This window comes from Sphaerodactylus townsendi, linkage group LG08 (genome assembly GCF_021028975.2).
Source record: "Sphaerodactylus townsendi isolate TG3544 linkage group LG08, MPM_Stown_v2.3, whole genome shotgun sequence".
Taxonomy (NCBI): Eukaryota; Metazoa; Chordata; class Lepidosauria; order Squamata; family Sphaerodactylidae; genus Sphaerodactylus; species Sphaerodactylus townsendi.
This window is the reverse complement of record NC_059432.1, coordinates 111,007,284-111,028,777: the sequence shown is the minus strand read 5'-3', so window position 1 is coordinate 111,028,777 and position 21,494 is coordinate 111,007,284. Positions and strand designations below refer to the sequence as shown.

Sequence of the window (21,494 nt, the reverse complement as noted above, 5' to 3'; positions counted from 1 at the left end):
CCGTGCCAGGGGAAAGCGACGTCCTGCTGTGACCGTAGATCTCTTGACTGTTGGATTCTCGCACGTCAGCACTGGCGGGTGCGATCACGGAGCCGTGAGCGTGTCCTGTTGAGGGCAGGGTTTTGTGCTGGCGCGAGAGGCCTTTCTCTCTCACTCACCAGCCTCTTGCACCAGAAGAAGTTTCTTTGCCTGGGAGGAGATAGATATTACCAGTGAAATAGATCCATGTGAACCGCGGCGGCTGCTGATGTTTTTATAACAAATGCATTTTTGTTACAGACACACTCCAATCTGGAGAACCGGGTTTGATTCCCCGCTCTGCCACTTGAGCTGTGGAGGCTTATCTGGTGAACCAGATTAGCTTGTGCACTCCCAACACATACCAGCTGGGTGCCCGTGGGCTAGTCACAGTTCTTTGGAGCTCTCTCAGCCCCACCCACCTCACAGGGTGTTTGTTTGGGGGAGAGGAGGGAAAGGAGATTGTCAGCCCCTTTGAGTCTCCTTACAGGAGAGAAAGGAGGGATATAAATCCAAACCCTTCTTCTTCTTCAAAATGTGAGTTCCATTTATGACCAAGAAAAGAAAGCCTCGATCGTGTGATAATTTATATGTATTTTTTAAAAATTATTTCTATCCTGCTTTTCATCCTCATGGGGACCCAAAGCATTTTAAAGGTACAGTCAATTAGAGGAGAAGTCGTTGTTTCTGTTGGCAGTAGACGATAGGACTTGCTGTAATGAGTTTAAATTAGGGTCAGAAAGATACCAGCTGGAAATTAGGAACTTTTTTTTTACAGTAAGAGTTTTTTACAGTAACAGAGAAATTTTTAATGCCCCTCCCCCGGAATGCCCGGCCACGCCCTCGTCGTGCCCCGCCCAGCCCCATTGGCGCTACGCCACAGTTTGAATCCCACCACCATGGGAACCTGTTACTAAAATTTTTGGATCCCACCACTGGGTTAGTGACTTCTGTGGGTTTCGTTTGCCAGCCCTCCCTTCACTTCCCTCTGTGAGGTTGTTTTGAAGACGAGCGTTCCCCATCCGGCTCGGCTTCTGCTTCTGTCTGTCTGGCCCAGCGCTGCATTGTCTACCAATGCCAACCTAAGGGCATTCATCACCCTGAGAAATCCCAGCTAGTCTTGTTGGCAGCTCTTATTCAAATGCCCCCGTCCTTCTCCCCGGTCTCTTCTGCCATCTTAATTTATTGATGAGCCTTCCTTGGTGGGGGCAACTCCATTCTGAACCGCGCAGCCGCCCCACACCCCATTCCTCCTGAATGCCCTCCCTCGCAGCGTGACGAACGGCCCTTTGTGCAGGAAGCTATTGTGCTGGGAAGGATGATTTGTTAAATGCCTTGGCCGTGGCACTGTGCGATACTTCGCAGGAGAATGCGGCCGGGTGATGGATTTGCTCGATTTCTGTCCCTCCCGCCGCAAGTTGAACCTGGTGGCCAGCAGACGGAACAAAATGATTGCGGACATATATTCCAGAAATGACTTTGCCCTGACGGGATCCAACAGGGCCTCGCCTCGCCGTCTGCGCTTCCTGATCTCTCAATTAGGGAGCTTTGCTTGCGCGGACTGAGTGACTCCCCCGTCCCCGCGGTTTTTGGACTAGGAGCCAGTATGGAATTTAGCCCACTTTGTACAGCGAACTACTTGGTGCGGTGCAAACCTGTTGCCTGCGTAGAAAGGCCATCCAGAAAGCCAAGAGAGGAGGGAGCCTTCCTGACCTCCTCTGGCGGACTGTTGCACAGAGTGGGGGCCACCACAGAGAAGGCACACGGCCAGAGGTGGGATCCAGCAGGTTCTCACCAGTTCCCGAGTGTAGGTTACTAATTGTTTGTGTGTGCTGAGAGGGGGTTATGAATTGGGTCCACTTTTCCGTCTCCACGCCCTCGCCTCCCCGAGAGGCATCCTGGCTTCGAACGTGAAGGTCCCATATAGCAATTGCGACTAATAATGTCACTCCCTGAACTGGGTTGATCCCTTTCAGGTACTGCAATTCATGGATTCTCAGCCTTTTGTACCTTTTATCTCATCAGTCTCTACCCAAGAACCTGTGTGTTTCACCATTGCTGTGTTCAGATTTGTGAGTTGGGGCATTTTCTACAATGTGATGATGATTTAGAAATGATCTGGTGCAAAAAATTTGGGGGGGGGGTCGTGGTGGGGTGGCTGCCCATGGGGGGGGGCATCCAACTCAGGTTTTGCCCAGGGCTCGGGTTTGCCTAGGTACGCCTCTGCCCCTTTTGCTGAGGGGGGGCTGGCGAGGGAACACTGTTACTAAAAGTTTTGGATCCCACCACTGCGCACGGGCAAGCCACTGTGTATGTTGCCCATTGGCAAGCTGGCACCTGCAGGAGGCCTTGCTGAGATAAACAAAACATGGGGGGGAGGGGGGTGGGGTCATGAAGATTTGAGGGGCTAAAGCCATGAAGGACTTTATACATGCTGGCCTGCACCTTAAATCGAACCCGGTAAGTAATGGGTAGCCAACGGAGTGACGGCATAAGATTGCCATTAAAATCTCCGCAGTTACTTTCTCCTCTCTCTTTTTTTTTCAGTCTAAGTCCTGTTCAGAGCTGTCTCGGGTTTCCTCTCTTAGCAAACGGCCAAGTGAGCTTTTCCCTCCCTTAAACGAACTGACCTCGGATGACACGGGGATCGACACCCCGTTCCAAAATCATTTCTTGGATTTCCAGCAAACAATCCATCTCTTCCCCCCCCCCCCTTCCCCCTCCAACCACCCCTTTCCCCTACATTTTTCCGGGCAGCGCCGAAGCCTCCTGCCGGGGGCCGGGTCAAACTGCAACTCCGGCTCTCGGTGGGCTCCTTGCCAAAAGCAAAACGGGCCACTTCTACCCCCCACCCCCCAAAATTATTCTGGAGGGCTGCAGGGAGCCGGGCCAGGCCAGGCTTTCGGAGAAAGATGCCCGTGGGAACTCCGGCTACTGATGGAGAATCCTGCTTGCTTTTTCCGTGTGCGTGCCCGAGGGCGAGGGGGTGGGTGGGGGGGAAACACCCACTCACTCCTCTGGTGCAGGGGGTGCATGCGGGCGGTGGGTTTGGCGGGGGCGAGCCGTCAGGAGCCGCACCATTTCAGAGCGACCGCAAACACTTGAGAGTAACGAAGGAGTGGAAAAAGCCGGTGCCTTTTCTGCAAGGCATGTGACTCTTCCCTGAGGTTTGGAACCCGGCGTGCGATTCCAGGCCGCAGAGGTCATGTGTCAGTCTTTGGTGAGGCCGGTTTCTCCCGTCAGCCTTTCATGGGGTTGCTGCAGCGGCCTGCGGACGTTCGCCTAAATGTGTGTGTGTGTTTTTCTCCCTCTCTGTTTTCTTCTTTTCCTTTTCCCCCTTCCTTTTTGCAGCTGAAACTCTCGTTTACTTTGGACAAGGAGAGCGGGATGCCGCAGAGCTGCGACGTCTATCAGTATCGGGACAGCAACAAGTAAGGCCTGCAGAACTGTGGCGCTGGGGAGCAGGGAGTCGGAAAGGGGGAGGTCTTGGGGTCCTTGCGCCCGCTAAGGGGTGGTGGTGGTGGTGGTGCTGACCAACAGGAGAAGCAGAGCTTGGAATTGGTGCCCTACTGGCTATTTCTTTTGGGGGGAAGGATTTCTCCTTTCTCTGACTTTTTTGCTGTCCCTCGGGGAGCAGGTTGCCGCAAACCTACAGAGCAAATTAGAAGAGAGAAGAAGAAGAGTTTGGATTTATACCCGGCCTTTCTCTCTTGTCAGGAGACTCAAGGTGGCCCTACAATCTCCTTTCCCTTCCTCTCCCCACAACAGACACCTGGTGAGGCAGGTGGGGCTGAGAGAGTCCTGAGAGAACTGGGACTGGCCCAAGGTCACCCAGCAGGAATGTGGGAGTGCGGAAACACATCCGGTTCACCAGATAAGCCTCCGCCACTCAGGTGGAGGAGTGAAGAATCAAACCTGGTTCTCCAGATTAGAAGCCACCTGTTCTTAACCACTATACCACGCTGACTCTTAGCCACCCTTAGGCTAAGGGAGAGTCGTTTTCCCAGAGGGGGTGGGCCCATGGCACACTGATATTCCATGCACTTATACGTCACCTGCTAGGTGTGGTGTAAGACACACATCCCCCCCCCCCCGGACCACCCTAACCGAGAGAGTGCAGGTGCGTCCTAAGACAAGCAGGTGGAGCCAAAACAGGTAGCTCAAGTGAGTCCATCTGCAAATTTTGCATCCTGTCACATGGAGAGCACATATTATTAAGGAAGACATAATAGAAAGTTGCTGATTTTTCAGACAGGCAAAACCAATACAAGACCAAGGACAATCAATACGTTTAAATCACAGAACTCAGCATATGACTTCCCTGCAGACTGTAAGGCAAATAACGATGAGTGATGTCAAAGAACTAAGTATCAAGAAAACACTGACCCGGCGTGCATCCCTACAGATACAGAAGCAAAAACTTTTCGTGTGTTTTTGTGTTCATAATTCTGAATCAAGACTGTGGATCAATAGATCTGCAAAATGGAAAAAGAGGCAGATGGAGGGATTTTTCCTCACTCCTGAAAAAAGTCCCAGGTTTGCAGAAATATCTGAAGTAGAAAAAGAAAATACACTGGGGGAATAAAACTCCCCAAAATAATCGAAACAGCGCCTGTAGCTTTAAGAAATGAATGCTTGCTGAGCTCTCGGGGGCCCTGTTGCAGATTGCTAGGCAACCACAGCAGTATCGTTGAGCCTTCTAAGCCTTGGTTTTTGTAAAGCAAAGCAGTGAGAGGAGCCCTTGGAGGCCAAAGCAGCACTGGAAAAATGTCCCACCCACTCTCCTCCTGTCATGACTATAAGAAGAGGAGGAGGAGGTTGGGATTTATACCCCATTTTCCTCTACTTAATGACTCTCAAAGCGACTTATAAACTCCATTCCTTCCCCTCCCCGCAGCAGACACCTTGAGAGGTAGGTGAGGTCTGAGAGAGCTGTGAGTGGCCCAAGACCACCCAGCAGGCTTCAGGTGCAGGAGTGCCGAAGCAAATCCAGTTCACCAGATTAGAGTCCACTGCTCATGTGGAGGAATGGGGACTTGAACCTGGTCGTCCAGATTAGAATCCACTGCTCATAACCACTATGCCACACTGGAAGACTCAATGAGGACAGATCCTGTGTTCAGTTCTGGTCGTGTTCAGTTCTGGTCGCCACATCTCAAAAAGGATATCAAAGAGATAGAAAATGTGCAGAGAAGGGCAACGAGGATGATTGAGGGACTGGAGCACCTTCCCTATGAGGAGAGGCTGCAGCGTTTGGGACTCTTTAGTTTGGAGAGGAGACGTCTGAGGGGGGATAGGATTGAAGTCCATAAATTTGTGCATGGGGTAGAAAATGTTGACAGAGAGACATTTTTCTCTCTTTCTCACAATACTAGAACCAGGGGGCATCCATTAAAAATGCTGGGGGGAAGAATTAGGACTAACAAAAGGAAACACTTCTTCACGCAACATGTGGTTGGTGTTTGGAATATGCTGCCACAGGAGGTGGTGATGGCCGCTAACCTGGATAGCTTTAAAAGGGGCTTGGACAGATTGATGGAGGAGAAGTCGATCTATGGCTCCCAATCTTGATCCTCCTTGATCTCAGATTGCAAATGCCTTAGCAGACCAGGTGCTCGGGAGCAGCAGCAGCAGAAGGCCCTTGCTTTCACCTCCTGCAGGTGAGCTCCCCAAGGCACCTGGTGGGCCACTGCGAGTAGCAGAGTGCTGGACTAGATGGACTCTGGTCTGATCCAGCTGGCTTGTTCTTATGTTCTTATGATCCAGTGGCAACCACTAGAGCTGACTTCCCGCGCAACTAAGCCCTGCCCAATGACAGAAGCAAGGCAGAACAGCAAGGAAGTCCAGCAGTGGCTCCCAACCCCCATTAACCCAAGCCTGGGGTGGCCAACCTATGGCGCTCTAGATGTTCACAGACTACAATTCCCATCAGCCCAGTGGGCCCACGGCCAGTTGGCCATACTGGCAGGGTCTGATGGGAATTGTAGTCCATGAACATCTAGAGCGCCATCGGTTGGCCACCCCTGGCTAAGCTAACGCCTGAAAGAAGCGTGGACCTTTCCCTTTGGTGGGTCTCAAAGCGCAACCTTTGTGAAGCGCTACGCACAACACCCTTTCACGATGCTTGAGGGCGCTCGCCTTTCTTAACAACGTGTCCAACCTCGGCCCTGCCTTCCCCAGCAGAAATATCCTGAGTCTACAAGGGAACAACTGGGTCGGTGCCGTTTCTCACGGGCGCACTGGTGTCAGTGTGGTGTGGGGCAGGATTGAAAGTCGTAGGTTTTTGTGGATCAGGCCAGGGAAACCCGCGGGATTGGAATCTCTCGCCCAGAGATGCTTCGTAGCTCCTGCCCTTTGTGGTGTTTGCATGGGAGTTAGTCCTGATCTGTGTGAGATGGAGGGGTAGGCTTCAAAGAGCCAGATAGCCTTCAAAGAGCCAGGTAGAATGTTGTGGGTTTTCCGGGTTGTATGGCCGTGTTCCAGTAGCATTTTCTCCTGACGTTTCGCCTGCATCTGTGGCTGGCATCTTCAGAGGATCTGATGGTAGTAACATGCCAGCCACAGATACAGGTGAAACGTCAGGGGAAAATGCTACTGGAACACAGCCATACAACTTGGAAAACCCACGACACACTCGTGATTCTGGCCGTGAAAGCCTCCAATAACCAGCTGGAAGATTCTTGCTTGGAGGGTAGGGCTGGCCGGTCATGAAGCAAGCTAAGCAAGGAGAGGAGGAGGAGCAGGAGGAGGAGTTTGGATTTATATCCCCCCTTTCTCTCCTGCAGGAGACTCAGAGGGGCTGACAATCTCCTTGCCCTTCCCCCCTCACAACAAACACCCTGTGAGGTAGGTGGGGCTGAGAGAGCTCCGAGAAGCTGTGACTAGCCCAAGGTCACCCAGCTGGCGTGTGTGGGAGTGCCCAGGCTAATCTGAATTCCCCAGATAAGCCTCCACAGCTCAGGCGGCAGAGCGGGGAATCAAACACGGTTCCTCCAGATTAGATACACGAGCTCTTAACCTCCTACGCCACTGCTGCTCCCTTATTGGCCGTCCTTATGGACTCAGGGTGGTTTCCAACAATAAAAACACATTAAAACACAATAAAACATTCTCCTTCGACATGGCGCTGATAATCCCTAACAGGCTTATAGCAACTCATTTATGTCCCAGTAAACCACCATTTGCATCATATATCCTGGGAAAAGGATATAAAAAGGGAGAAAAGGGGAGAAGGAGACTACAGTGGTGGCGAACCTATGTTGCTCCAGATGTTCATGGACTACAATTCCCGGCAGGGGCTGATGGGAATTGTAGTCCATGAACATCTGGAGTGCCATAGGTTTGCCACCACGGCACTAGATGGATACCATTCTTGCCTCAACCGTACGTCGGACACAACAGCTCTATCTTACAGGCCCTGCAGAACTGTACTAAGTGCTGCATTGTCCGGGTCTCGCTCAACGGAGCTCTCCACCAGACCTGGACGGGAGCCGAAAAAGTCCTGGCTGAGGCGGCCAAACACCTTTCATCAGCTGCTTAATCTCTCACCATTCAAAGCTTGGGGATGAAACTCGATCTAAGTCAGATCCTACCTATTTCTTCCTGGAGAGACTGTGACTCAGTGGAAGAAGAAGAAGAAGAAGAAGAAGAAGAAGAAGAAGAAGAAGAAGAAGAAGAAGAAGAAGAAGAAGAAGAAGAAGAAGAAGAAGAAGAAGAAGAAGAAGAAGAAGAAGAAGAAGAAGCAGGAGGAGGAGGAGGAGGAGGAGGAGGAGGAGGAGGAGGAGGAGGAGGAGGAGGAACTGAACGACTACAGACCAGTTGCTCTAACATCTGTAGTTATGAAAACTTTTGAAAGGCTAGTGATGTACCATTTGAAAAGCATCACGGATCCACTGTTGGACCCCTTGCAATTTGCATACCGAGCAAATAGATCGACAGATGATGCTGTTAATATGGCTTTGCACTATATCCTACAGCATCTTGAATCGCCAAAGACCTATGCAAGGGTCCTCTTTGTTGACTTTAGTTCAGCATTCAATACTATCAGACCGGACATTCTTCTAACCAAACTAAATCAGCTAGCAGTACCTGAGCATATTTGTAAGTGGATCACAAGCTTCCTAACAGATAGGAAACAGCAGGTGAAGCTAGGAAAAATTACATCAGACACCTTTAAAATGAGCACAGGGGCCCCCCAAGGCTGTGTACTTTCACCACTTCTCTTCTCTCTGTATACCAATGACTGCATCTCAAATGATCCATCTGTTAAAATACTGAAATTTGCAGATGATACAACAGTGATTGGTCTCATTTGAGACAACGATGAAACCGCATACCGACGGGAGGTTGAAAAACTCGCCCCGTGGTGCCACCGGAACCATCTACAACTGAACACACTTAAAACCAGTAGAAATGGTGGTAGGATTTCAGGAGAAACCCTCCCCACCTCCCTCCTCTCACAATACTAGACAACACGGTATCAACAGTAGAGACCTTTAAATTTCTAGGCTCCATCATATCTCATGACCTAAAATGGACACCTACTATCAAAAATGCCAGTAAAAAAGCACAACAAATAATGTTCTTTCTGCCTAACTCAGGAAGCTCAAACTGCCCAAGTTGAGGCTGCTGATACAGTTCTACAGAGGAATCATTGAGTCTGTTATCTGCACCTCTATAACTGTGTGGTTTGGTTCTGCAACCCAACAAGATCGACACAGACTTCAGAGAATAATCAGAACTGCAGAAAAAACAATTGCTGCTAACCTGCCTTCCATTGAGGACCTGTATACTGCGGGTCCAAAAAAAAGGGCTGTGAAAATATTTACTGACCCCTGCATCCTGGACATAAACTGTTTCAACTCTTACCCTCTAAACGCTCGCTACAGAGCACTGCACACCAAGACAACTAGACATAAGAACAGTTTTTTTCCCGAATGCCATCACTCTGTTAAACAAATAATTCCCTAGATAATGTCAAACTATTTATTATATATTTATTATATAATTACTGCACTACTTTTTCATCATTCCTATTACCCATCTCCTCCCAATTATGACTGTATGACTATAGCCTGTGCTGACATTTCATTTTATTTTATGATTTTACATTTTATGTTTTTATTACTATTGATTGTTTCCTGATTGCTTACTAGACCTATATGACAATCATTAAGTGCTGTACCTTATGATTCTTGACAAATGTATTTTCTTTTATGTACACTGAGAGCATATGCACCGGAGACAAATTCCTTGTGTGTCCAATCACACTTGGCCAATAAAGATTCTATTCTATTCTATTCTATTCTATTCTATTCTATTCTATTCTATTCTATTCTATTCTATTCTATTCGAAGAAGAAGAAGAAGAAGAAGAAGAAGAAGAAGAAGAAGAAGAAGAAGAAGAAGAAGAAGAAGAAGAAGAAGAAGAAGAAGAAGAGGAGGAGGAGGAGGAGGAGGAGGAGTTTCGATTTATATCCCCCCTTTCTCTCCTGTAAGGAAACTCAAAAGGGCATACAAGCTCCTTTCCCTTCCCCTCCCCCCACAACAAACACCCTGTGAGGTGGGTGGGGCTGAGAGAGCTCCGAGAAGCTGTGACTAGCCCAAGGTCACCCAGCTGGCGTGTGTGGGAGTGCACAGGCTAATCTGAATTCCCCGGATAAGCCTCCGCAGCTCAAGCGGCAGAGCGGGGAATCAAACCCGGTTCCTCCAGATTAGAGTGCACCTGCTCTTAACCACTACGCCACGCATGCCAAGCCTCTGAAGGTCACGGGTTCAGGCCCCAGCTTCTCCAGCTAAGGCCCAGGTCAGATGTTAATGAACTTGACTGTAGGCGTTGCGGAGCCGCCGCCTGCCTGAGTACACAGTTCTGATCGTGGGAGTCCAGTGGTCTTCTGCGGCACATGGCAGTGGCCTGTGTTTTCCCGCGTGAGCCACTTCAGCCGGGTTAACGCCAGTGGTGGCGTTTGCTTTAAGGAGAACGACACTTTGAGCGTGATCAATCCCCACAGGCCTGCATGTTCAAGTCCCGTTGATTTGAATTTGGGAGATTTAAGAAGAGGCTTTTGAACCTTTGCCCCCTCGAAGGAATTGGCCGGCCGTCCAACTTGTCTTGAATATCCACGGGATTTTAAGACACTTCTGTGGCGCCAAAAGATTCTTTCTCCCTGCCCACCGTCTCCGCCCCTCCTCCGCCCCCAAAACACTTTGGCTTTTCTTGGTACAGATCTCAAGTGGACTTGAATTCCTATCAAATATGGGCTTTGCCAGTTCTGATTTGCTCTGTTTTGGTCCTCCTTGTCTCTTTCCGGGCAGCTGCCGGCCAATCTGTTCCAAATCGTGCAGTTTGTGGATTGTAAGCCGAGCTGTTGTTGGCGGCAAGCGGGGGCCAGGGGTGGGTTTGGAAGAGAACAGCCCCCAAGAACTAATTGCATTTAATGAATTGCATTAATCATCATTAGGACACTGCAGTCATTGTAAACAGCTCTGTAATTCAGGGTGGGCCAGAACCATTTGGAAATGAGCAATGTGTGGAGATGGATACACTTTGCTGCTGGAGCAAATAAATCTTTCAGGATAACTCGTCCGAGTTTCAGTTGATGTAGCTGGAGAGTTGGTGTGATGCGGTGGTTAGTGCAGGGGTCTGCAACCTTCGGCTCTCCAGATGTTCATGGACTAAAACTCCAATCAATCCCTACCAGCATGGCCAATTGGGCTGATGGGAATTGTAGTCCATGAGCATCTGGAGAGCCGCAGGTTGCAGACCCCTGGGTTAGTGTGTTAGACTAGGGCAGGGTCTGGGAGATCCAAGTTTGAAACGCCACACTGTCATGGAAGTTAATTGAGGGAGCTCTTGGTCAGTCAGTCTCTCTTAGCCTGTCCTGCCTCACTGGGCTGTTGTGTGGATAAAATAAACGAGAGCAGAACAGGGGCATGATCCTGAGCGCTTTGGAGAAGGGCTGGGATAAAAATTTGCTGGATAGATTAATCCATGAACTGGCACAGGAGAAACGCGTAGGGGGGGAAAGCCTTCTTTTTAGGTGATGAGCATATATAACAGCTGTAGGAAAATCGTATTTGAATCAGTGAATTAAGTGAATCAGAGCAGCAGTGGCGTAGTGGCTAAGAGCAGGTGCACTCTGATCTGGAGGAACCGGGTTTGATTCCCCGCTCTGCCGCTTGAGTTGTGGAGGCTTATCTGGGGAATTCAGATTAGTCTGTGGACTCCAACACACGCCAGCTGGGTGACCACAGCTTTCCGGAGCTCTCTCAGCCCCACCTACCTCACAGGGTGTTTGTTGTGAGGAGGGAAGGGCAAGGAGATTGTAAGCCCCTTTGAGTCTCCTGCAGGAGAGAAAGGGGGGATATAAATCTAAACTCCTCTTCTTCTTCTTAAGCTAGCTGTACAATGTGTAGATATGTTTATGTGTACACACATTTCTATAGATTACACATGTATTTCTAGAGGTTACATAGGAGCTGAGTGTTTTTAAGCCAGGATGGTGTAGTGGTTAAGAGCAGGTAGACTCTCACCTGGAGAACCAGGTTTCATTTCCCACTCCTCTACTTGAGCGGCAGATCCTTATCTAGTGAACTGCATTTGTTTCCCCACTCCTACACATAAAGCCTGCTGGGTGACACTCGCACTCGCTTCCTGCCTAATGGTTGTCCCCATCGCCCCTCCATTAGCAGTGTACTCAGTCCAAACTAAGATCCAGTTTACTGACCATAGCATAATAATCCATTTAGTCTATTTTTAGCAGTGTACTAGCTATCCAAAAGTTTTATTTATCTATCTATCTAGTTGCTTTGTTTATTTTATCTATTTGTAAAACATATGGATTTCTTTTAATTCTGAAGATGCATCCTTTTGTTAATAACCAGACTGATGAATGGGTTATAAAAACTTTTAACCTGGTAAAACCCTTGGACATAAAATAAGCTTAAGCATAAGCATTTTATTGTCATTGTGCACGCACAACGAAATTTACAGCAGCATTCCTCGATGCACACAATTCCAGACTCATACCCCATCCTCACTTTCCCCTTCCTCCACCCATCCCTACACAGCCCCAAACACATCAACACGAAGCTGCGGAGTTCAGCATAGCCACAGCTCTAGAGTAGAAGCTGTCTCTAAGCCTCTTTGTCCTAGTTTTGATAGACCTGTATCGTCTGCCGGACGGTAACAGTTCAAAAAGAGAGTGTGCCGGATGAGACGGGTCTCTCGGAATATTTTGGGCTTTCTTTAGGCTTCGGGAATTATAGAGTTCTTCCAAGGAGGGGAGAGGGCAGCCGATAATCCTCTGTGCAGTAGTGATCACCCTTTGGAGCGCCTTCCTATCTGCCACTGCGCAACTGGAGAACCATTCACAGATGCAGTAGGTTAAGACACTCTCTATAGCACAGCGGTAAAAGGACACCAGGAGTTTTCCATTCAGTTGTTGTTTCCTTAAAAGTCTCAGATAGTACAGTCTTTGCTGGGCCTTCTTAACCACCGCGGCAGTCTGAATGCCCCAGGTCAAGTCCTCTTTAATCATGACGCCCAGAAATTTAAAACTAGCCACCCGCTCTACTTGATCTCCACTTATAGTCAAGGGCTGAATTTCTGAGCTATTCCTTCTATAGTCCACTATAAGCTCCTTTGTCTTGTTGGTATTAAGAACCAGGTTATTTCCCCTGCACCATGAGAGCAGTCGGTCCACCTCACTCCGATAGGCAGACTCATCCCCTCCAGAGATGAGCCCCACCACCGTTGTGTCATCGGCAAATTTGATAATGGTGTTACTAGGATAGACAGGAGTACAATCATATGGATAAAGGGTGAACAATAAAGGACTCAACACACAGCCCTGTGGCGTTTTTAGTTGTTTCTCAGAGATGGGCGACTTGTTATAATTCTGAAGTTCTTGCAGAAATATAGTGGTTCAATAAATTGTGCTTCAGTCGTTTACCTTGATGAATTTAGTTTTTAATTGTTGGGAAGGTTAACGTTTTTGTTCTCATTTGCTGTTTTAAGTTACTGAAAAATCTGTCTGTAAATCTTGCCTGGGCACGATCCATTATCATATTTACAATTTATCAAAGGCTGATTCCGCATGGGCCAAAAACAGCGGTGTGAAAAGGGTGTGAAAACAGTGTGAAGGGGTTTAAAATGGTGTAAAAGGGTCTATACCGTTTTCACACCATTTTCACACCGCTGTTTTTTGGTCCATGCGGAATCAACCTCTGTTTCTGATACTTTATTGGTATTATGAAAATCCCAAGTGGCAGAGATTGAGTCTATAAGATCTCTGCATGTGTGTTTCATATATTTATGACCCAGGAGTAAGTTGTATTTTGAAAACATTGTACGAAAGCATTGTCTGGGTTTTGTTTTGTGTTTTATAGTTGATAATGTGTTATATATGACTACATTCCTTGTTCACCTTTCAAAAGTATATTTATTTTGCTTATTGGTTTTCAAAAGCAAATTTGGTTTTAAGGTCTTGCATTGATAGGGCTCATTCTTGCCTCAATCTTTTGGCTTTTTCTACAATGGTAGATTTCACAGCTGCCAGATCTTTAGCTGGTTGTTGGCCTTCATTACAATTCGAGCCTCACCCAGAGGCCTGGGAAGTTGTAATGTATCGGCGTAGTATTCATGTGGATCCCAGCAGGGCTGCCTTCTGAATCTGACAAATGTTAATTTTGTCAATTTAAAGATGTTTCAAGTGCTGCCCTAATGTTTTCAGGATGCTTTATTTCAGTGATGGCGAACCTATGGCACGGTAACCCCTCCCCCCCACACACACACATCTAGGCTAGCCTGGGCCGCTGGGCTTGATTATTAGCATTAAACCCAAGACCTAGTTTTGGGGAAGCAGTGTAGGTAACCCTGTTAAGCGCTGTTAAATCCCACTGATTTTCATGCAAAGAACTAAAGCGCGATCCTTTACCTGGGAGTAAGCTCAGTTGCTAGTAATGGGGCTTGCTTCTGAGTAAACCCTCCTAGGGTTGTGATTCACCTGTTGGAAGAGTTGCACGGTTGCTTCAAAGCAAAGCCATTGACTACCACCAAGCTTACTCCTGAGTAACGCACGCCTCGGAGCCAACTGTTTTTTCTAAACTAAAACCTCAGTATTCAGGTTAAATCGCCGTGTTGGCACTTTGCGATAAATAAGTGGGTTTTGGGTTGCAGTTTGGGCACCCGGTCTTGAAAAGGTTCGCCATCACTGCTTTATTTGGTATACCGCTCTACCCCCGAAGGGCTGTGAGCGGTGTACAACAGAGCCAACAGAAAACAAACAATATATAACGTAAGACAAGCAACATAGTCAGGTAATACATTAAAATCCATTAAAAATCAGTAGCAACAATGTAGCCCACCCCATATTTATTTACGGTGTCCGGTCCTAATACGCCCGGGAGGGGACCATCAAATTGCTGTAGATGGTGCAACCAAATGGTACATGGGATAGTCTGCGGCCAGCCTCCCCAAAGGCCCAGTGGAACAGCTTTTGGCTTTGGAGTTTGATCACAGGTTCATTTTTGCCTCCTTTTTGCCAATTTTAATAGGTCAAATGCAGTGGGATTTTTTTGTTGTGAGCACCAGTGCCTGACCATGGAAATGCAAATAGAGGCTGGCCACTTACACTCATTTTAAATATTTTGGATCAGTGCATTACATTTGCCCCTGACTCCAAATTCAGATGATGTAGGTTTGGGTGGATGTTTTCCTGTAAGCGTGCGAGTGTTTTCTGTTTCCATAGAACGTGGCTTGGCTACCTTGTTTGAGCCATTCAGAACTGTTTGCTGGGCTTTTCCTCGCTTATCTGACACTGTTTGGTCTCAATTTTTGTGGGTTACTCATGTAAGGCGAAGAGAGTTGTTGTACGGAAGATCCTGTTTTAGGAGGGGGTTCATCTTTACAACCCTTCCAGTGTTCTTAGTCAGAGGGCTTTATTTCAAATGGAGGGCCCCTTTTGACAGAACGCCGGCTTAGTTCTATGTAGGTCTGGCTCCGCGTTTTATGATAGTGATGCTGCTGGCAGTGCACTGTTTGCTCCATTCCCATATTAAAAGCAAATAATGTTTGAACTGAATCAACTAGAAATCAAAGGATTCCCAAACCAGAGCGATTGGGCAGCCCTTTCATTGGCCCAAGTGCTGCTCAGCCCTGACTTCGGGGTCAGTAGACAATCCCAGGCTGTTTCTGCATGGCACAATTATACCGGGTGTGAACCGGGATCTTACATACTGCCTCTAATTTATCCCTGTTTCTTCTTCCGCACGACTCCCCACTTCTTCCCAGGAACAGAGTTAGGACCAGGATTAAATGCACCAGTTTGCTCTGCACGAGCTTAGGACTTCGGTATTTACTTCAGAAGAATGTCTGAGCATGCCCGGTGTCCCGTGTTGGATTTATATCCCCTCTTTCTCTCCTATAGGAGACTCAAAGGGACTTACAAACTCCTTTCCCTTTCCCCCTCACAGCAAACACCCTGTGAGGTAGTTGGGGCTGAGAGAGCTCAGAAGAACTGTGGCTAGCCTAAGGTCACCCAGCTGTCTTGTGTTGGAGTGCACAAGATAATCTGAATTTCCCAGATAAGCCTCCACAGCTCAGGCAGCAGAATGTGGAATCAAACCCGGTTTCTCCTGATTAGAATACACCTGCTCTTGACCACTATGCCACTGCTGCTCCTCCTACATGCTGGTAATGCTCAGATTACATTCCAGTTCCAAAAAAAAGGAGACATCAAAGACTGGAGCAACTATTAGACCATCGCAATTTCTCATGCCAGGAAAGTGACACTCAAAATCTTACAGCAAAGACTGTTATAATATATGGAATGAGAAATGCTGAATGTTCAAGCTGGATTCAGAAAAGGAAGAGGAGCCAGAGGTCATATTGCAAATTTATGTTGGTGGATCATATGGGACATATTTCAGAAGAAAACCAGCTTGTGTTGCATAGATTACACTACAGCAAAGCTTTTGACTGTGTGGTTCATGAAAATATATGATTGGTTTGAAAAGAAATGGAAGTGCCACCGCATCTTGATTGTTTTCATGGGCAACCTGTACTCCAGTTGCACAATGCTACGACAGAATATGGAAGAATACAATTTGCCCAACCGGAAAAAGGTATCAAACAAGGATATATTTTATCTCCCTATCACTTCAGTCTGTGTGCAGAATGGATTAGGAGGAAAACTGGATTAGATTTAGATGAAGGTTGAATGAAAATTGGAAGATTAATTGGAACATTAACCGTTTGAGATATCCACATAACTGGAAATAGCAAAGACTCCAAAAGGCTGCTGCTGAAGGTTATGGCAGGAACTATCAAAGCAGAATTACAGATGAACATCAGGAAGACGAAAGGAATGACTGCCGGGGAATTGAACAGCTTTAAAGTTGAGGAGGAAAAGATTGAGACAGTTAAAGATTTTCTGTTCCTTGGCTGCGTCATCAACCAGAACAAGGCATCAGAAAGAGATGGAGATTGGGAAGAGCAGGCTTGAAGGAGCTAGAAAAGATTCTTTTTCCTCCCAAAACTTTATTAATTTTCAAAAGGTGTACAAAAAGTAAATATCAACTCAAAATAAATTTCTAAAATAAACAAAAATATAGAACAAGGAAAAGGGGAAAAGAAAGAAAGAAAGAAAGAAAGAAAGAAAGAAAGAAAGAGACTTAAGTACTTACGAAGAGGAAAGAGAAAACAAAAGAATAAAGGAAAAGGATTAAGATATTTGCTTACATCAATCAGTACATTGCCAATCTTTAAAAACAAACAAAATATAAGTAAATGTATCAACAGAACATCAGACTCATCTATTGAGTGGCGTAGGAGGTTAAGAGCTCGTGTATCTAATCTGGAGGAACCGGGTTTGATTCCCAGCTCTGCCGCCTGAGCTGTGGAGGCTTATCTGGGGAATTCAGATTAGCCTGTGCACTCCCACGCACGCCAGCTGGGTGACCTTGGGCTAGTCACAGCTTCTCGGAGCTCTCTCAGCCCCACCTACCTCACAGGGTGTTTGTTGTGAGGGGGGAAGGGCAAGGAGATTGTAAGCCCCTTTGAGTCTCCTGCAGGAGAGAAAGGGGGGATATAAATCCAACCTCCTCCTCCTCCTCCTCCTCCTCCTCTTCTTCTTCTTCTTCTTCTTCTCCTCCTCCTCCTCCTCCTCCTCCTCCTCTTCTATATATGTCTAGACCTAAGATCTAGAAAAGATTCTTAAGGATACGTCACTGGCAACCAAGATCAAGACAACTCATACCATAGTATTCCACATTGTAGTGTATGAGTATGAAAGCTGGACAAAGAAAAAACTGACAGGAAGGCAATTTATTTGTTTGAAATGTGGTGTTGAGGGAAAGTCTTATGGATAGCGCAGGTTGTCAAAAAGACAAACCAGTATGTTCTAGATCAAATCAATCCTGAACTCTCTCTACAAACTAAAATGACCAAATTGAGGTTTAGTGTAATTTCGTCACATGATGAGAAGACTTGCTGGTAAAGACAATAATTCTAGGAAAAGTTGAAGGCAGCATCAAAAGAAGTCCCAAAATGAGAAGGATGATGATGATGATGATGATGATGAAGAAGAAGAAGAAGAAGAAGAGGAAGAGGAAGAGGAGGAGGAGGAGGAGGAGTTTGGATTTATATCCCCCCTTTCTCTCCTGCAGGAGACTCAAAGGGGCTTACAATCTCCTCGCCCTTCCCTCCTCACAACAAACACCCTGTGAGGTAGGTGGGGCTGAGAGAGCTCCGAGAAGCTGTGACTAGCCCAAGGTCACCCAGCTGGCATGTGTGGGAGTGGCCAGGCTAATCTGAATTCCCCAGAGAAGCCTCCACAGCTCAGGCGGCAGAGCTGGGAATCAAACCCGGTTCCTCCGGATTAGATACACGAGCTCTTAACCTCCTACGCCACTGAACTCAGTCACAAAAGCCACAAGCCCTCCGTTTGCAAGACCTGAGCAAAACTATTAATGACAGGACATTTGGCAGGTTGGCTCTGGTGGGTTTTCCGGGCTGTGTGGCCCGGAAAACCCACCAGAACCAGTTGAATCCGGCCGTGAAAGCCTTCGACAATACATTTGGCAGGTTGTTACATACATACATAAAACCTTTATTAGGCATAATACCAATATAACAACCAGCATTATCCAGGCAAATGTTCCATACAGAAAACCACCATAGGTATTATTCCAAAGTTCCTAAAAGGAACCTGGCTACAGAATTTAAAATCACAGAAGAAGAGTTGTTTAGAATGAATGCAACCTTCCCGGCAACAGAGTATTCCTTCAACTTAGCAGGAAGGAAAGTCAAAAGCCTGGTCCTAGCTTCCTCGTATTTAGGGCAGTTAAGCATCATATGTTCCATGGATTGCACCACTATAGTACAGTGGGGGCATTTCCGCTCTTGCGAGTCAATTTTAAGAAACCTCCCTTGGAGTACAGGACAAGGGAAGGAATTGCAGGTTGTTAATTCATGGGATTGCCATAAATCAGAGGCAACTCAGTGAAACTTAACACACAAAACCCTAAACAAGTAAGCTCTTCCTGTGAACCATTCTTCAGTCCTATCTTTGCAGCAAAAACTCCAGACCTCCCAACACAGCCAGGCAGGGCTAAATTGCCTCTGGGATCCCACTACGATGCCCCAGGACCTATGTCTCCAGCCAGGGCTCATAAGAAGAAGAGTTTGGATTTATATCCCGCCTTTCTCTCCTGTAAGGAGACTCAAGGTGGCTTACAAGCTTCTTTCCCTTCCTCTCCCCACAACAGACACCTGGTGAGGTGGGTGGGACAGAGAAAGTTCCGAAGAGCTGTGACTCGCCCAAGGTCACCCAGCTGGCATGTGTTGGGGCGCACAAGCTAATCTGGTTCCCCAGATAAGCCTCCATAGCTCAAGTGGCAGAGCGAGGAGTCAAACCCGGTTCTCCAGATTAGAGTGCACCTGCTCTTAACCACGACACCACGCTGGCTCTCTTTGGAAAGAGACCCCCTTCTCCCCATTTCTGTGACCGTTGACTGACCCTGCCTGTCATGTTCTGGCCGTAGCACCCTCTACAAAATGGCCCATTTCACCTGACACGTGTGGGTTGTGGTGTGGGGGAAAGACAGCCAGGATTCAACCTACCAGCAAGTGGCTTGGCTCTCTTTCTGAGAGAATGCAAAGCAACGGCTTAGCCTTTGACTCAGCGCACACCTCTGGAACGCTGCCTGGCACCCCGTTGCCCAGCCTGGAGAACAAGGGCTTTTGTTGCGCAGATGATGGATGGATTCCACTTAGCCGCCTCTTTGCAGCACAAATGGCCAGCCAGGAGTCCTGGTCGGGGGGGGCACTGAGAATCCCAGAAGAGGAGACCCTCCCCCTTCTCAGCGAGAGAGCTTTCAAAGCATCAGAAATGCCCTTGCCGGAACATCTGATGTTCCTGTAGCTTCCCCACTCGATTGGAATCTCAACAAAAGTTATCCTAGGGCGTTGTGGGTTTTCCGGGTTGTATGGCCGTGTTCCAGTAGCATTTTCTCCCGATGTTTCACCTGCATGTGTGGCTGGCATCTTCAAGATGCAGGAGAAACGTCAGGAGAAACGTCAGGAGAAAATGCACGTCCACACAACCCGGAAAACCCACAACACCCTAGTGATTCCGGCCGTGAAGCCTTTGACAAAATTTATCCTGCTTCCCCCGCCATTCGTCTCCCTCGTCTCCCTGCAAATGCTCCTGGTATCTTTGCCCAGGTATTTAAGATCTTGTGGCTTGTGCCTGTTAAACAACTAGTCTATGGCCCCTTCTGCACATGCAAAATAATGCGTTTTCAAACCACTTTCACAACTGTTTGCAAGTGGATTTTGCCATTCCGCACAGCTTCAAAGAGCACTGAAAGCAGTTTGAAGGTGCATTATTCTGCATTTGCGGAATGAGCCAAAGTTGGTTGAGATGGCCATTGTGGCGTAATACTGAAGGCGTTGGACTTGGTAGGATCAGGTTCAAATTCCCACTTGCTCCATGGAAACTTGCTGGGTGACTCTGCCTGTAGAAGAAGAGTTCAGATTTATACCTTGCTTTTGTTTCCTGTAAGGAGTCTCAAAGCGGCTTACAAACTCCATTCCTTCCCCTCCCCACAACAAGAACCTTGTGTGGCCGGTGGGGCCGAGAGAGTTCTGAGAGAACTGTGACTGGCCCAAGGTCACCCAGCAGGTTTCGCGTCAGCAGCGGAGAAACAAACCCAGTTCCGCCACTCGTGCGGAGGAGCGGGGAATCGAACCCGGTTCTCCAGACCAGAGTCCCCCACTCTTAACCACTGTGCCACGCTGGCTGTCACCTTGCTTGTCTTTGAAGCCTACCCCTGTCCAGTCATGTCAAGGATAAGAATTCCCCATTCGACTCATCTAAGAAGAAGAAGAAGAAGAGGAAGAGGAGGAGGAGGAGGAGGAGGAGGAGTTTGGATTTATATCCCCCCTTTCTCTCCTGCAGGAGACTCAAAAGGGCTTACAAGCTCCTTGCAACACCCTGTGAGGTAGGTGGGGCTGAGAGAGCTCCGAGAAGCTGTGACTAGCCCAAGGTCACCCAGCTGGCGTGCGTGGGAGTGCACAGGCTAATCTCAATTCCTCAGAGAAGCCTCCACAGCTCAGGTGGCAGAGCTGGGAATCGAACCCAGTTCCTCCAGATTAGATACACGAGCTCTTAACCTCCTACGCCACTGCTGCTAGAGACGGAGTCCTGACCTAGATCTGGCAACCCTACCCCCCCCCCCCAAAAAAATAACCCTGGCCATTGGCAAGGAAAACTTGGCAACCTTAATTTTCCCAGAATGCCAATTGATCCCCAAACCACAGAAATCACTTCCCCTAGAGAAAATGTCTGCCTAGATGCCTGACAGCCTTGCGCAGAGATTGCAGCTGCTTCCAAGATGTTAGAAAGAGCGACCGCTCTCCCTGAAAAGCTGTTATTTGAACGGCTCCACTGTCGACCATTTTCTGTTTATGTGGGCCCACATGCAGGCCTCCCTAGGACAAACGCGGGGGGGGGGGCTGCTGTTTAGAGTTGCCGTTGTTGCAAATCTTGATTTAATAGCTTGACTCAAGCGTGCCGCGCAAAAGCCTCCGCTGAGGGGCCGGCCCAGAATTTCACAAAGATTAGCTGCTAAATTGGCCAGCAAGGAGCCATTTAATAACGGGAGGACACCATCGCTCATCTTCCGCTCCCGGGGCTCAGGAAAGCGGCGGCGTTGCAGAAAACCAAGCGGGCCACGTGGTCTGGAACGGGGTCGCATAAACGCCCCGCTGTGCGTCTCACGCTGTGCCCCATATTCATTAAACAGCTGCCATCTGGGCGGGGAATGAGGAAATTGGGGGTTGTGTTGTGATGGAATATCACGGTGCGAAGTGTGCTCTGGGGGAACTGCCGGTCTAGTCTTGGCTAATTGTGGCTTCACTTGCGCCTGCTTGAAATAAGTGTTTCTTGCAGGTACGAGACGGTGCAAAGTGTG

General features: G+C 48.0%; 1 protein-coding gene across 2 annotated transcripts in view; it reads left to right on the top strand.

Moving 5' to 3' along the window:
* Nucleotides 1–1,355: 1,355 nt before the first annotated feature.
* DIS3L2 (DIS3 like 3'-5' exoribonuclease 2) overlaps nt 1,356–21,494 on the top strand; it is a 48,028-nt gene continuing 27,889 nt past the window's right edge. Inside the window, exons 1-2 of one of the 2 annotated variants that reach the window (XM_048506367.1) lie at nt 1,356–1,825; nt 3,370–3,449. In XM_048506367.1, coding sequence (XP_048362324.1) covers nt 1,625–1,825; nt 3,370–3,449 — 281 coding nt within the window. In that variant the 5' untranslated portion in view covers nt 1,356–1,624. Of the gene's footprint in view, nt 1,826–3,103; nt 3,239–3,369; nt 3,450–21,494 lie in introns of those variants that run through there. The other variant, XM_048506368.1, reaches the window with a different exon arrangement.